Raw genomic sequence first — 17539 nt, forward strand, 5'->3', positions numbered from 1 at the left:
CTCGAGATGGAGGATCTGGGCTGTTTTTCTAATGTACAAGAAGCAAGGTAATTCATAGTCTTCTCTTTTCTAAAGGGTGAGGAACCCGAGAAACCGGCTTCTTTCTGTGAGCCTTTAGTTACCCGGACTATGACGCCTCGTCCTTGAGCTCCGGCAAGCGTCAGAAAAAGAATGAAAGAAAACAGAGGAGGACACTGTGGGGCAGGAAGAAACGACAAGGGCCCAGGCTTTCAGAGCCCCCAACGGCACATCTATCGCCCACGCAAGTACCCTGCCCGCCCAAAACCCCAGTCCCCACCCCCAATTAGGTTGGACAAACGCTCTGCCTCGGCCCACCACTTCCGGGCCCAAGCCAATAGGAACTCAAACTGCTTAGCCAGTCAGCGCCCTGCGCTACTTCCGGCGTTCTGCGTGCTGCCCTGGAGACGGAGTGGGAGAATCCAAAAGTAGAGGGGTGCTGGACCCGCACTACCTTAAACTGCGCCTGCGCATTCCACTTTGCTCCATTTCTTCACCCCGGGCCTTGGCCAGTGGACCTGCCCTGAAGCATTAGAAGGCTAGACGCGCGCGGTGGCGGGAACCTTCCACCGGGTGGGCGGCTTCTTCCCACCGAGCGTTCAGGTGAGTGGCGGTAGCAGTTTTAGGGTCTACGAATTTGGGTTCGTGTCTTCCTGAGCGGGTGCGGGGGACACTACAGGCCTGGAGGGGCGCCATCCACCTGCCCTCTCTCCGTGAACCCTGTGTCTCTTGCGTCTTCTCTCTTCGGGCTTTGCTTTACTGTTAAACTAAAAACCTTAAACAGTTTTCTTGAGGCTTTGGTTCCGGGCACATGGGACACTTCTTCCAGGACTTAGGTGCAGGGGGGGATTCGGGACTGTAGGGGTTCGGGAGATGCGCTTTATGGACGCTCCAGATTCGGAGTTTTCCCCCTTAAAACCTTGGCGACGCTTCCTGAGTTCTAAGCCGGCTGTGCTGACGGATGTCCATGGACGTAGAGAGACGGCGAAAGCCGCCAATTCGCTGGTCATGAGCTTCTTGCAGTGGGGAGTGTTTATGCAGCGATTCAGCGCCTGCGCTTTCGAGATCAGACTAAGCTTAAAATCTGTAGTTAATTCGGCCTGTCAAGGAGGAGCACCTGTTGAATGCTTGGCACAGTGCCTGCTACCTTTTATGCCCTCGAAAAAGGTTGTTTTAGCCTGTGGTTAGCGAAGTTGAGCGTGCATCGGGGCGTGAGGGGGGCGGTGAGTTACACCACAAATAGCTGGGCTCTGCTTCCAAAGTTTCTGATTCAATAGGTCTGGGCTGGGGCAGCTGCTGCTATTTGAGGAGTTAATGATCTGAAGATTAATAAGAGGTAAGTGAAGGGAGGATTCTGGTCTTTATCTGCGTGCCTCTAGCACCTGGTCAGTGTCAGAGTTTGTTGAATTTTCACACCGCAGGATGGTGTTCTCATTTTAAAACTTGAACAGTTCAATTCAGCCTCACACATAATAGCCCTGAGTCTGGTTTTTACAAGGTATGTTCTTCCTAGCAAGCACACTGGTTATATTATTGACATTTCACTAATTTATTAAATGGTATTGTAAAAAAAATCAATAATCTTGTCTCTTATAATTACTATAATGGGGTTATCTTACATTTTAAAGCTTTGCGGAACTGTGTAAGCCACGTGCTGATATCATATTGAGGCTCTCCCTCTTCCTTAACATTCAATGTGATATCTCTGTGCTAACTGGAGACTCCGTCAATTTAAAATCCATCTTGAAACACTCTAAGTATAGCATAGCACAGAATATATGTTACCTGACCTTTGATATAGAATCACCTTAGAAATAAATGCAGCTATAAATCTTGTTGGCCTATTTCTACCTAAGAGCTCTGTGAAACACCATTATTTCTCTCATTGGGGTTTGATATATCTCAGCATCCTCAAAAAAACAGTATTTGCCAACTTGGTTCTACAACTTCAAAAAAAAATTGAATCTTAAATGCCTCATTTGCTCCTAAGTGTGATTCTTTCTGACATCTGGCTTCTCTGGTAATACCTCAGTGAACTTGTAGACTGAGAGTCTTAGAAGACGCGGCATGCCTTTAGAAAATGGGGGAAGACTAAACTGGTGTCTGGAAATGCACACTCGGTGAGAAAACGATAAACACTAGGAAGTAATAACCGTGACAGTCAGGATGGTGATTGCTTTTGGAAAGGACAAGGAGTTGTGATTGCCATAGGCTCAGGAAGGGACTTCTGGAGTAGCAGGCAAAGGGATGTTCTTCACCTGGGTGGTGATCACAAGGATGTCCTTCTTATAATAATTCATTAAACTATACATTTATTTTGTGGGGTTTTCTGTATTTGTGTTTTATTTTACAATTTAAGAGGTTATATATTTTAAATGCATTTTAGGAAGTCTTAGGTGAGAATGGTCTTGGGGTGAGCCAAAAAGAATCTAAAAGCCTGGAATTTCAAACTTCAACAATTCTTATTTTACTCTAAGGAAACTGAGCCCCGGAGAGGGAAAGTGCTTCCATAGTAAACCACCCTTACCTAAGCCAACTTTGTAATTGGTGCATTTCATTAATTTCAGGCATGGTCTGCCTAGATGCCACTACTCAGTAAAAGATTGAGGAAAATAATTTGGCCTGAATCAAATTCAAACTTGGAAGATTTAATTTTTTTCTTGTGGCTTAAAACCTTATTTTCAAGGACTCAATTCTTATATAAAACTTATTTCAACACCTTATCCTGGTGTATCCTAATGTAGCCAATTTGTGAGCATTTAAAGGTCTCTGGTTATTTTTTTCTGGTTAAATAGCTTTTCCATCTTAACATATTGTCAATTTAAATCTTACTTTGGTTATATTACATACTATGTAATGTTGACCTGTTGCCACAAAATTACTCCCGTCTGGGCTGCATTTTGGCAGGTCATGAGTCAGTATTGGTTTTTAATGAATGGGTTTTAGGAAGAGAGGAACATAGAGGGAACTTAGTAAAAGTGTTCATTAAAATAAATAGATACTATCTGTGCCACTTTTGGCTTTTCACTGATTTAAATTCAGATTTCTCCCACATCTTAGAATTAACACAACTTAGAATTTAAAGAATTTTGCTGTCATTTAGTATGAGTTCTTCTGATTTGATATAGAGACCAGGTTTGTAATCCAAATAATTAAATGTAACTACTAGCCTATACATTTTTATAGTAGAATTTTTTCCCGTTTTGCCGTAAATTTTAATTTCTTTGGAAGATGGAATCCTAGAATTAGTTATTCCTAGATTCTCAGATTACTGGTTACCTATACCAGGACGGGACCAATTGCTGCATATTGGCCAAATCTGGCTCATAGCCTGTTTTTGTATGGCCTACAACAGAAAATACATTCTGGAGATCTGATGTACATCATAGTGATTATACTAAACAATAAGTGTATTATGTACTTAAAAGTCACGACGAGAATAGACCTTACATGTTCTTACCACAAAAAAGTGATAATTATGTGACATGTAGAGGTGTTAACTAATGCTAGGGTAGTGATCATATTCTTATATATAAATGTATCAAATCATATTGTACACTTTCAACTTAAAGTACTTGTCAATGATATCAACAAAAAATTGAGATATTCACATACTATACAGTCCCATTTTAAAATGTACAATTCATTGAGTTTTTAAAAAAGATTTTATTTATTGGGGGAGAGAGCGAGCATGGGGGTGGGAGGGCAGAGAGAGAGGGAGAAGCAGACTCTGGGCTGAGCAGGGATCACTAGGGGCTCAGTCCCAGGACCCCAAGATCATGACCTGAGCCCAAGGCAGATACTTAACCAACTGAGCCACCTAGGCACCCGGATTCAAGGATTTTTAGTATATTCACAAAGTTGTACAACCATCAGTACTAATTCCAGACATTTTCATCTGCCCCAAAAGAAATGCCATACTCATTAACTTCTCTTTTACATTCTGTTTCAAAGGGTTTTGCTATAGTTTCTGACTTACTGGATACCATGTCGAAACAGCTGCTTTTAAAGAGTGTATCTTACAGCTTACTGGATAATTTCTGGAACATTTTCTATAGTCTAGCATATGAAATCCTTCCAAAGAGATGCCAATTTAAAATATATTTTGCCAATCAAGTAAATACTTTGATATATTGTAAAGGTATTGTTCAAGATGCTGAATCCACTAATGTACTTCAATTCTAAATAAAATTTGATAAGACTAAATCAATTCCTATTCAGTCATGCAAATTAGGACAAATTGGCCAAGAAAATGAGCTCTCTTAACTGCTTATATCGTAGATGATGAAGTGATTGGTTAAATTTTTTTGTTTGTTTAAATTTAAAACAGGAGGGGCACCTGGGTGGCTCAGCCATTAAGCGTCTGCCTTCCGCTCAGGTCATGGTCACAGGGTCCTGGGATCGAGCCCCGCATCGGGCTCCCTGCTGGGCGGGAAGCCTTCTCCCTCTCCCACTCCCCCCTGCTTGTGTTCCCTCTCTCGCTGTGTCTCTCTCTGCCAAATAAATAAAATCTTAAAAAAAAAAAAATAAATTTAAAACAGGAGTTGGCAAACGTTTTCCGTAAAGGGCCAGATAGTAGATATTTTAGAATGTGTGCAGGCCATTACTCTGTCACAACTCTGCAATTGTAGCCTAAAAGGAGCCTTAGACAATATATAAATGAATGGATGTGGCTATGTTCCAGTTAAGCTTTATTTACAAAAGCAGGCAGCAGGCTGGATTTGGCCCAGGACCCAGTAGTTTGGTGACAGCTGACTTCAAATAATATTTGGATTGACTCTTAGAATCTCTGTGGATTAGATGGAAAGATCATTCCATATTTGTTTATAAAGTATTTTAACATACATTGTCTCATTTAAGGTTTAGGTGGGTCATATATTGCCATATTCTATACAGATACTGACACAATGTGCCTGCCTTTGTAACAAGAATGAAAGAAAAGTATCAAGATACATTGGCTGGCATCTCATTCATCCCTCTTTTTGTTACATGTGTTGGAAATAGCTGTCATTTTCATCATTTTTGTTGAGATCTTGTTGAAGGAAATTGAGTATTGGTTTGTCACTTGTTTTATTTTCCTCTTAGTTTTTTTTTCTTTCACCCTACAAAAGACATTCATATCCAACACTTGTAGGTGAATTTTCTGAGTTTATAGAATTACTAGGTTTACATATTAAGTATCCTAGACTAATTAATCATGTAACTAGCTTGCGTTTATAAATATTATTTTTGTTTCCCTTTTAGGAACTAGAGATGCCATTAGGCTGTCATTTTATCCAATGTGAGAAGTCAGCCCAGAGATGGAAAACTTTATTCTGTATGAGGAGATTGGCCGAGGAAGCAACACCATTGTTTATAAAGGGCGGCGGAAGGGAACAATCAATTTTGTAGCTATTCTTTGTACTGATAAGTGCAAAAGGCCTGAAATAACCAATTGGGTAAGTCAAGTATGTTTCCATCCCTCTGGGAAAACACAGAGTTATGATCAAGGAGAGGTAGCAGCATTAAATAGAAGCGATTGAACTCACTATAGAAAATACCACATTTTCAATCTGTAATGGGTGATCTTCTGTCTGTTTAGTGCCACCAGTCTTGAATAATGACTAATAAACATACCTAAGTCATTATCAACTTAGTGTTATTTTTTTGGGAAGAGTCAGGGAAAATATACTCTATATTAGATCATTTACTTATAAATTTAGTATGTGACACAATGGAATATTATGCAGCCATCAAAAGGAATGAGATCTTGCCATTTGCAACGACGTGGTTGGAACTGGAGGGTGTTATGCTGAGTGAAATAAGTCAATCAGAGAAAGACATGTATCATATGACCTCACTGATATGAGGAATTCTTAATCTCAGGAACAAACTGAGGGTTGCTGGAGTGGTCGGGGGTGGGAGGGATGGGGTGGCTGGGTGATAGACATTGGGGAGGGTATGTGCTACGGTGAGCGCTGTGAATTGTGCAAGACTGTTGAATCACAGATCTGTACTTCTGAAACAAATAACGCAACATATTTTAAGAAAAAAGAAAAAGAAGAAGATAGCAGGAGAGGAAGAATGAAGGGGATTAAGTCAGAGGGGGAGACGAACCAGGAGAGATGATGGACTCTGGAAAACAAACTGAGGTTTCTAGAGGGGAGGAGGGTAGGGGGATGGGTTAGCCTGGTGATGGGTATTAAAGAGGGCACATTCTGCATGGAAAAAAAAATAAATAAAGTTAAATACCTTCTAAAAAAAAAATAAATTTAGTATGTGATTTATGAAGCTTACCAAAGGAAGGACGTTGGGTGAGAGTGACTTGGGTTTAAAATTTGTAGCCCAGGCTCTGGACCAGACTTAGCTTTTTCCCCCCCATTGTGGTAAAATACATGTATCAAAAAATTTATCATCTTGACCATTTTTAAGTTTATAGCTGGTGATATTAAGTACATTCGTTATGCTGTACAACCATCACCATCTCTAGAATTCATTTTTTTTTTTTTTTTAAAGTAGGCTCCATGCCCAGCGTGGAGCCCAATATGGGGCTTGAACTCATGACCCTGAGATCAACACCTGAGCTGAGGTCAAGATTTGGATGCTTAACTGAGCCACCCAGGTGCCCCTAAAAAGTTAATTTCTTAAGAGCAGTTTTAGATTCACAGCAAAATTAAAGTGTAGCGATTTCCCACTTACTGTCCTCCTGCATGCATAGTCTTCCCCATTGTCAGCATCCCTGCCAGAGTGGCCCATATATTACAAATGATGAACCCACACTGACACATCATAATCATCCAAAATCCATAGTTGACTTAGGGTGCATTCTTGGTGGTGTACATTCCATAGTTGTGGACAAATATGTAATGATATGTATCTATCATTATAGTATCATCCAGAAGAGTTTCACTGCCCTAAAAATCCACTGTGCTCCACCTATTCATCCCTCCCCCTTCTTTCTGACCTTGGGCAACCACTGACCTTTTTATTATGTCCATAGTTTTGCCTTTTCCAGAATGTTATATAGTTGGAATTGTATGTAGCCTTTTCAGATTGACATCTTTAACTTAGCAATACGCATGTAAGTTTTCTGTGTCTGTTTGTGGCTGATAGCTCGTGTCTTTTTTTTTTTTTTTGATGAACAACATCACATAGATGTACCAGTTTATTCATTCACCTATTGAAGGGCATCTTGATTGTTTCCAGTTGTGAATAAAGTTCCTATAAACATCTGTGTACAGGTTTTTGTGAGGACATAAGTTTTTAACTCTTTTGGGTAAATACCCAGGGTATGATTGCTGGATTTTTCAGAACTCTTGTCATCTTGCACAGCTGAAACTCTATACACATTAAACAATAATTCCTCATTTCTCCTTCCCCAGTCCCAGGCAGCCACCATTCTACTTTGTCTCTGAATGGTACCTCATGTAAGTGGAATCATATCTCCTTTTATGACTGACTTCTTTCACTTAGCATGGTGTCCTCAGGGTTCATCCATGTTGTAGCATGTGTCAGAATTTCTGACATAAGACTCTATAATATTCCACTGTATGTATATACCACATTTTTCTTATCCATTTACCTGTCTTTGGACACTTGGGTTGCTTCTACCATTTGGCCATTGTGAATAATGCTGCTGTGAACATGGGTGTACACGTATGTCTTCAGGACATATTCTGCTTTCAGTCCTTTGGGTATATACCCAGAAAGTGGAATTCTAGGTTTAATTTTTTTTTAAAGGAACTACCACACTGTTTTGCACAGAGGTTGTACCATTTTACACTCCCACCAGCAGTGCACAAGCGATTCCATTTTTCCACATCTTTGGTGGCAACACTTGTTATTCTCTTTGTTTTTGTCTTGAAGGTAGCTATTCTGATGGGTTTGAGGTGTTGGCTTTTGTTAAGGAGTGTGGATTGTTGAGGGAAAACAGGTATATGGGACAAGATACAGGTTAGTTTGTAGAATTCAGCACTAGGAACACAAGGAATTTCTCTTCTAATGAGGTTTTCTCTGAGATGAAAAGCTAAGTCGTCAATTGAGGGGGTGGGGAAAGCCAGTATTCCAGGCAAGAGGGAAGCAGAAGTAGTTGTCACCTGGAGGACAGACTGGCTGGGGCCATTTGAGATAGGGGATCCTAAATTGAAGCTGGATCAGTCAACATGGCTTGTGTCTGCCTCAGTTGCTTGTGCATATGTGGAGTGTGGGTGTCTGGATGGACCCAGAATTGGAGTACTAGAGTGAGTGAGCTGGAAAGTCAAGGAGTGGTGGTCACAGTCTAGGGTGTGTGCAAGATTTTGGAGATGTTACAGCTCTTAGTCGAAACCTAACAATGCAATCCAACAGAAATATAATGGGGGCTACAAATCTAACTTTAAAGTTCATAGTAGCCACATGGAAAGGACATTTTATTAATATATTTAATCCAGCGTAAAGAGTGTATTATCATTTCAGCAGATGGGTGGTTGGGGAGATTGAGAGAGCGGAGGTGGACCAGTGTCTGGAAGAGTAGGTACTTGGCATATACTGAGTGATAGGGAGTGTAGGTGGCTGGGCTGTGGCCTGATTTCTGTTGGAATTTCCACACCTCCTTTACTTGTCATCAGGACCTCCCCCTTCCAGGGCCTGAATCAGTGGGGGTCCATTTAAACATGCTCACCCTGTGTCTTCCCCATTCTCTTCTGGCCCTTTATTAGGAGTTTATTATAAGGTGCTCCTCAAATTCTCTTGGTTACTCTGATTTTTGTTTTTCTCCTTATCTGTATTCTAAATTATGTGGATTCATTTCCCTTTGTGTTAGAATACGAGCCCACCTAGTTGTTTCTAGAGTGTACCACTTATCCATTTTTAAAGTAGGGAGCTCTGTATTTCTATGCCTCAATGGACCCATTAGCCTGTGTTGAATGTGAGTGACAGTAGAATTTGTGTGTGTGTGTGTGTGTGTGTGTGTGTGTGTGTGTGTGTGTGTGTGTGTGTTTAAGAGAATCAGAAAACAAGGATCCAAAGCACTTGGGTAGTTGTCACCAATTTAGAGTCTGGATGGTTTATTAGTAAAGCACACATTTTTGTGGTTTTAGTTTCCACATTTCATGGGATTTTGAAGGGAGAAAGCAAAAATCCCTGAGGTGACAGTTGTTGTTGTTGTTGTTGTTGTTTTTTTTACTGATAGACTCTTGCGTCTTTGTTACTGAGTTTTGAATTTACTCTTGTTTTTGGGGCACAGGTATTCTCATGATCTAATGGAAGTGTACATTTTAAGATCAGTGTGCTCATTGTAATGATTCTTCTTTTAATAACCTGAGTGAATTGATACTGGGATTCACAAGGATATTTTTAAGAATAAAATTGTAGAATCCTTTGAGAATTATGTTAAATATTTTAAAAGTAATACATCATCATTATAGAAAACTTGGACAATCTAGAAAAATGGGTAGAAGAAAAAAAAGCATTGTTCCATCACCTGAGGCAGTCCTGTTCTGTTTTGGTTTGTTTGTTCTAGTCTTTTTTACTGTGAGTTTTTAAAAAAAAATTTAAATCATGGTATTATATAATTTTGTTTCTTGCCTCTTTTACTTAACATTATTATACTGTCATTATGATACAAAATTAAATGTCTTAAAGTTGGGCTAATATTTTGTCAGTTGATAGTTTATTGTGTTATTGAGCCTTGAGGTTATTTTTATGTAGTAAAGGTTTTTTTTTCTTCCTTGAAAATTATTTCTTTCCTGATTATAAAAAGTACTGTGTACTTAATGTAAAAAATAGAAAAAAATCACTAGCAGTTCTGCTCATAACAGCTATTTTGATGTATTCCTTTTGGTCATTTTCCTATGAACATTTCTTTTGCAGTGTTGTGTTTACACAAATACACAAAACTATTGCACAAGTTTGTTTTTTTAAGACTGTACATCAAATTAGCATTTTTTCCATGTCAACCAGCCTTCAGAGCCATCATTTTTAATGTCTGCATAGAATTCCACCACATTCTGCTATCTTGTTACCCACTTCCCAATTGTGTATTTAGGTGTTTCTTAATAGAGATGAGGATTTTAAGAAGTGTGTGTGTGAATGCTCTGTTTTTATAGGTCCGTCTCACCCATGAAATTAAACACAAGAATATCGTAACTTTTCACGAATGGTATGAAACCAGCAATCATCTCTGGCTAGTGGTGGAACTCTGCACAGGTAAGTGTGCGTAAGAAGTGCTTCAGATATATCCACCTTATGTAGTGTTTTTTTTTTTTTTTAAAGATTTTATTTATTTATTTAATTGACAGAGAAAGACAGCGAGAGAGGGAACACAAGCAGGGGGAGGGTCAGAGGGAGAAGCAGGCTTCCCGCCGAGCAGGGAGCCCGATGCGGGGCTCGATCCCAGGACCCTGAGATCATGACCTGAGCTGAAGGCAGTCACTTAACCAACTGAGCCACCCAGGCGCCCCGCCACCTTATGTAGTTTTGAAAAAACATATGATGTAGGTTTTGTTATTTTCCTTTTGTGTTGCAAATATAAGCACTTGATACTCTTGACTGTTCACTTGCACATATGTTTGGTTGTTAAGGTTGGGTAAATAGCCAAGATGTCTGATAAGAGGGAGACCATAAAATTCAATTTGGGCTTAACTTTATTTTGGTATAAAATATTACTAAATCACCTACATAAAAATTTAGAAATATTTTTTAGTGGTGAACTTATCAAACAAGTTTTCCTATTCAATAAAAACCAAGTATTTTAGGTCAAGTGGCTATTAGGCAATTAGTTTATAAAGTGATCATCTTTTTATTTTTATGAAGAGAATACTTGTTTATAAAACTTAAGCAATGTGAAAAAGTACAAAGATGAACCAACAATACCACCACCTAACAATAATTAGAGATAACTTGTTATAACTCTTGCTTGATACAACTTTCTGGGACTATATATATAGGGAGAAAACTGAAGATATGGATATTATCTGGGCTTTTAGTTTCAGTGTCTTCAGGGAAAAAGGACCACTGTTAGCGTACTTCTATTCATACATTGAGTAATAAAGGATCATTAAATATTTAGATATATTGTAATTTCTAGCTTTATGCATCTTACCCATTATATTGGAACTTAGACTTTGTAAGACTGAATCATGAAAGAGGTTATCTGGAATAATTGCATTTTATTTTTTCTGAATCAATAGGGAAGGACTATGGCTTAATTGCACAGTTGAACACACTGTTGAGGTGATCAGGGGACTTTCCCTGTGTTCCTTTTTGCTTCAGCCATTATTTCTGCTTCCTGACCATCGTCCTAGGCTTACTACTTTATGCCTGTGTTTGGAGCGGCTCCTCACCCACTGAAACAAACTAAACTTCAAAATACCTCCTACCTTCATCATAGTGTTCTGACTGAACTTTCAGATGACAGCTGAGACTTTCTTATTTTTATTTTTTTTAAGAGTGTGTGCAGCCTCTGGGGCAGGTGGGGGTGGGTGGTGGGGGTGGACAGAGGGAGAGAGAGAGAAAATCATAAGCAGGCTCCACGCCCAGCACAGGGCTTGATGCGGGGCTCAATCTTACAACCCTGAGATCATGACCTGAGCTGAAATCAAGAGTCAGACGCTTAACCTACTGAGCCACCCAGGTGCCCCAAGACTTTTTCTTCTCCCTTTTCTCTCTTCTCTCTCCTCTCCTTTTTTTTTCCTCTCTCCTGTTCTTTTTTAAGAGAAAGCAGAAGAGTTTTATTTGAGCCCAAGTGAGGACAGCTGCCTGGGATATACAATCTTCACAAAGAAAAGAGTGCTCTGGGGAAGGAACATTATGTGCAGTGTTCTATATGTTTCTCTGAACTTGGCTCCTGTTGGAATCTTGATACTTTGGGGGGGGGGGAAGTTTGTTCCTAGCACTTAGATGGTAGAAACATGAGCAGCCTTGGAATAGTGTAGAAATAGAATTCACAGTGTGTCTGCCTTTGACGTTTTATTTCCTCAGTGATATTACTTGAAGGGTTGTGATTTTCTCTTAAGGAAAGGCCTCTTCTCGGCCATGCAGTACTTTGTAGAATGTGATTAACTTTGCACAGGAGTAAATATGGCTAGACTTTGCATGATGTGTTTTAAATGCACAATTTGCATTAGTATTTACCGCTAATTTTTGTAGCTGTTCAATTCCTGAGGGATGAGTTAGAAATCACAGCACCAGAGGGATTCTCCCTGCATCCCACCTGCTTGCTTACTGACTAGTCTCCAGCCTAAGCATAATTCTCTGGAAGCTGGCTCTGGAGTGTGGACACAAATTCCTCTTAGGGTGCTTGGACCACTGTGTTCATTCACATGTGTATTTCCCCTGTCAGGCTGTCCATGTGTACTGATTTGCTCATTTTTTAAAGGCTCAGTATCTCCCAGCATGGAAGCTCCTGGAGGCACTGTGTTATGCTGGTGAGTTAAAATGGGTGATTTTAATCAACTTGCAGGTGGTTCCTTAGAAATGGTTATTGCTCAAGATGAAAACCTCCCAGAAGATGTTGTGAGAGAATTTGGGGTTGACCTCATTACTGGATTACATCATCTTCATCAGCTTGGCATTCTCTTTTGTGACATTTCTCCTGGCAAGGTAATTCATAAAAGTTTTCATTTCCTAACTGCTTCTGTCTTAGTTATAGTGCTGTCTCAAAGGTGTTTTTATTTTTAGATAAAATTTAGATAAAATATAAACCATATGGAAATTGAGTTAATTTTTTTCTTTTAAAGATTTTATTTATCTTAGAGAGTGAGAGTGAGTGCTATCAAGAAGAGGCAGAGGGAGAGGGAGAGAGAATCTCCAGCAGACTCCGTGCTGAGCGTGGAGCCAATCCCCCTACCTGAGATTATGACCCAAGACGAAACCAAGAGTTGAGGCCCAACCGACTGAGCCATCCGGAAGCCCCTTGAGTTAATATATTTTTAGAATAAAAAACATAGTGCCATATTTTAGCTACCTGAAGTAGCTTTTAGAATGGGAAGTCTCCCCTCCTCTCAGAATCCTTTGAGTAATTATTGCTGCCAAGGTATACTGTGAATGATGAGCTCAGTAGCTCTATAAAATAAGATGCTAAGCTCTTAAATTATAAGATTATGAGCCATTATTTTAGCTTGATAATGGATTTTTGGCTTTGTTGTTTGATTAGTGGCACTATGTGTCAAATAGCTTCTTCTCTGGTAAAACTAATGATCCATAACTAAATGTGCTTCAGTATAGTAGAGGCATGAAACCTGCTTAGTTTCAGAATCACGGGTGACACTGACATTTAGAAGTTGTCTGACCCTGGGCAGGTTACCCTTTCTCTCTCTCTCTGCCTTGGCTTCCTTGTCTGTGATCTGGAGATGGATTCCATACTATATTTAGGTTAAGCTTCTAGGGCACTTTCTGGTGTTTTCAATCAATGGCATCTATTATTTATAAGTACATATTCTTAGGGATTTGGTTTGAATTGCTACTTTGTTAAAGTGTACATGATGAAATAAAAAGTTGAATATTGTTAAACATTATTATTGTAGGCCCTCCATATGAGAACATAATTACAGGTGAAGAGACCAAGATTTAGAAAGGTTAAGTAAATTTCCCAGTTCAGACTGCTAGTAAATGGTGGACCTAAGGCTAGATCTCTTAACTTCAAAACCCTAGTTTTGAGCCTGTGAGTAAACAACACCTTGGACAGGTGGGTTTTCAAATCCTCCTTCAGCTGTCATGGAGGATTGGTGAGGATAGATTGTTCCATATACATTGTTCTTTATCTTTCCCAAAGGCATGTGGTTTCCCTCTGTGGTTATGATGTGTTCATTGTATACATCTGAGAATGGGCAGTTTAATATTTGATTCTATTGTTAAAATATTGGATTGGTTTATTTTTAAAAAGATTTTATTTGACAGAGACACAGCGAGAGAGGGAACACAAACAGGGGGAGTGGCAGAGGGAGAAGCAGACTCCCCACTGAGCAGGGAGCCCGATGCGGGGCTCGATCCCAGGACCCTGGGATCATGACCTGAGCCGAAGGCAGACGCTTAACGACTGAGCCACCCAGGCGCCCCCGATTTATTTTTTTCTTTAGCTGCTTTTAAAAATTTGCATGCATTTAATTTTTTGAGTAGTATGAAGCTAGAAGGCCAATGCTCCGAGTTCTTCAGTGGGATGTGAAGAGGTACTGATGGGAGTGCAAATGGAGCTGGTTTCTGAACACCTTTATTTTTTCATCTTTATAGATACTCTTGGAAGGGCCTGGCACATTGAAGTTTAGTAATTTTTGCTTGGCCAAAGTGGAAGGTGAAAATTTGGAAGAGTTCTTTGCTTTGGTGGCAGCAGAAGAAGGAGGAGGTGATAGCGGGGAAAATGTACTGAAGAAAACCGTAAAAAGTAGAGCCAAAGGTATGTGGAGAGTTACAGATCAGAACCCTGCGCTGCCTAAGTCGCGTGTTTAGGAGATGATGTCGACCTTATGTTTTTGCCAGCCAAAATAATATATTGAAAATAATGGTGAGTAGAAGTCTGGATATGGGGTTGGCTTTGTCCATAACCCAAAGGTTTTCACATAGGTCCAATACTGTGTAAAGTACAGGGAATCTCTAACAAAGCCTATAGCCTATCCTTGGCTTTCTATGTCGCTGACTACTCATTAAACAGGATGGCCGTTTTGTCCTGCTTCCTTCTGTATCCCTCGGTACTTAGAACAGTGCCTGGCCCACACTTTCAGCTCAGTAGATATTTTTTCAACATTGATGAGTAGCTGATGCTCTGAAACTAAGGGAGATTGTTAGGGTGCATTCTTGGGAGGTGGTTTTGCCAGTGAGATGGGGCCTGAGGTGTTAAGAGTTGCTGTGCTTGAGGGGAAATTGTGAAGTGATATCTCTTTTGTAATACTCTTTTTTGAGAGTGAGAGAGAGAGAGCACGCACTTGTGAGTAGGCCTGGGGCAGGAGGGGGAGAGGGAGAGAGCAAATCTTAAGCAGGCTTCATACCCAGTGTGGAGCTGATGCGGGGCCCAGTCTCACAACCTGAGATCGTGACCTGAGCTGAAATCAAGAGTTGGACTCTTTAACTGACTGAGCCACCCGGGCACCCCTCTTTTGTAATGTTCTATGTGTAAATCTGTCGTGAAACTTAACACACATAATCATTTTTCTATGTTGTCTTTTCTCATGCAGTTGTGTTGGTAGGGACTTCATATTCATTTGTTCATTAGTATGTTTATTAACTCAATGTCGAAGGAAGAAGAAATAAAGTGTATAAAGTCAACAGAAATTTAGACATGTTCTAGATATTGGAAATATGGATGTGAACAAACAGGCAAAAATCCCTGGTCTAACCAAACTTGCATTCTAATCGGGGAAGACAGACATTCACCTTCAACACCTATAAATGATGTGCTTATTAAGTGTTGGGCAGGGTGCTTGGGCATCTTGGGGGTCTTATTTATGTTTGCTTTCTCAGGACCTGGCAAAGTAAAGGCAAATAGGCCCTCCGTAAGTGTTTGCTGCATGAGTGAATGTATGTATGAAATGTGATAGCATAGCAAAAATGTCACACAGGAGAGCTTTAAACCCTGGGGCCGCATGAGACTGCTGCCCTGGCTGTAATGGGCCCTGGAGATACTATTTGCTGGAAGATTTACCTCAGTGGAATTTTATTTTCCAAATGATTGGTGATGACTCACTTCATGGAAAGAATATTCTCATTGGAAGATGGAAGGCTTTTTGGTGGAATTCTGGTGGGTGTTCTGCAACCGCTCTGCCATGTGACTTAGGGGATATTAGGGGACCCTCTAGGCTTCAATTTCTCCCATCAGTAAATAAGGGAACATGGAATTTGCTACTTCTCTGTAATATTAAACTTTGTATAAAGTCTAAGTGGCACCCCTTAGTGTTCTTCACTAAACATTTCTTGTTCTCCTGGATTGTATCTTCTCCCTGCCAAAGCTAAGGAAGTGTGAGCAGAAGTGTGGGGGTTACTTTGAGGTGGGCATTTTCAGAGCCAGTGTGCAGTTTGCTACATTCTTTCCCCCTGTCTTGGTGATGGAGGAAGCAAGTGTTGAGATGGCTCTTTGAGTGACTCTGAGGATCAGGGCCCCTGGGCTGACCTGTGGTGGACATGTAGTTGGAGTAATGAACCTTTGTTGGTAAGCCAGTGGGAATTTGGGGTGTTACTGCTATATAACTTAACCTATTCTAATGAAAATATTATAATCAAAGGTTCTTTTGATTATTTATTTATTTATTTTTTTTTTAATTTTTTTTTATTTTTTTTTTAAAGATTTTATTTATTTATTTGAGAGCGAGAATGAGAGATAGAGAGCGTGAGAGGGGGAGGGTCAGAGGGAGAAGCAGGCTCCCTGCCGAGCAGGGGGCCCGATGCGGGACTCGATCCCGGGACTCCAGGATCATGACCTGAGCCGAAGGCAGTCGCTTAACCAACTGAGCCACCCAGGCGCCCTCTTTTGATTATTTAAAGTGTTAACTTAAAAAAGAATATACTAGAATTGTGCCACACCTCTAACTCACATGGATTTTCAAAACCTCTTTGTATTCTTATGTATCCTTGTAAATGAAACCTTAAAATTAGAAACCATTAAAAAATGTGGAATACACATGAAGGCATATAGTCATGTGCACGCTTTCCTACAACCTTTTTTTACTTTACCAGGTCCCTGCGAGGTAGATTTGTTTTGGGGATTGATAGAAATGCTTAACAAAGTTGTTCTTTATACTTCTAGGATCTCTTACATACACAGCGCCAGAAATTTTGAGGGGTACTGACTTCTCCGTCACCAGTGACCTCTGGTCTTTGGGCTGTCTGCTTTATGAAATGTTTTCAGGTGATTCCTTTCTGGTTCATTTTAAAATCAGAGCCGGGCACACACAAAAAGATGAAGTCTGTAGTTTGCAACAATTTTACCTGGAAGATGTGAAAAAAGCCTCGCTTTTCTAAGTTTTTATATAACTGGTTTTGGCTTGCTTCCCTCTGTATTCCTCCTGTATGCTTGGCATCTAGGCGTATGTCTAGAACCTTTGACATACAGGTCAAGGAACTTTTGACATATAGGTATTTTTCAGGATAATCATTTGGAAAAATGTGCCTACTTATTAAAAACTGATTATTAGTAGAAATTGTTGTAAGATACCTTGTACCTGGAATTTTTCAGATGTGTCCAGTGGCCCATGCAGCCCTTGGATCATGGTAATGGTCCATAAATGCATTAGCATATTTATTAGGATGATAAATTTTGAAATATAGAAATATAAAAATATACAGTGTGCCTGGTCTGTACCAAGCATTCAATAAGTAGTTATTGCTCCATATTTTTTCCTGTAAACTTTATAATCCTAAACTATCTGTAGTTGAGATTTATTTAGAATTATTAGTAATAGCAAACTATTGTCTAATTTGCAGTTTTTCTTGTGATTTCAGGAAAACCTCCATTCTTCTCAGAAACTTTTTCAGAATTAGTTGAAAAGATTCTTTATGAAGATCCTTTGCCACCTATTCCAAAAGGTACGATTTGTGTGTGTGTGTGTGTGTGTGTGTGTGTGTGTGTGTGTGTGTGTGT

At 39.9% G+C, this 17539-nt stretch overlaps 1 protein-coding gene across 4 annotated transcripts in view; it reads left to right on the plus strand.

Annotated features, from left to right (window-relative positions):
* The first annotated feature begins 552 nt into the window (after positions 1–552).
* ULK4 (unc-51 like kinase 4) overlaps positions 553–17539 on the plus strand; it is a 608666-nt gene continuing 591679 nt past the window's right edge. For 3 of the 4 annotated variants that reach the window (XM_025883716.2, XM_025883719.2, XM_073901588.1), the window contains exons 1-7: positions 553–621; positions 5263–5456; positions 10083–10182; positions 12437–12576; positions 14203–14365; positions 16706–16807; positions 17401–17484. In XM_025883716.2, coding sequence (XP_025739501.1) covers positions 5319–5456; positions 10083–10182; positions 12437–12576; positions 14203–14365; positions 16706–16807; positions 17401–17484 — 727 coding nt within the window. In that variant the 5' untranslated portion in view covers positions 553–621; positions 5263–5318. The remainder of the gene's footprint in view (positions 622–5262; positions 5457–10082; positions 10183–12436; positions 12577–14202; positions 14366–16705; positions 16808–17400; positions 17485–17539) is intronic. The other variant, XM_025883723.2, reaches the window with a different exon arrangement.

Source organism: Callorhinus ursinus, unplaced genomic scaffold (assembly GCF_003265705.2).
Source record: "Callorhinus ursinus isolate GAN/ISIS: 27379988/994484 unplaced genomic scaffold, GSC_fseal_2.0 scaffold1, whole genome shotgun sequence".
NCBI classification, from domain to species: domain Eukaryota; kingdom Metazoa; phylum Chordata; class Mammalia; order Carnivora; family Otariidae; genus Callorhinus; species Callorhinus ursinus.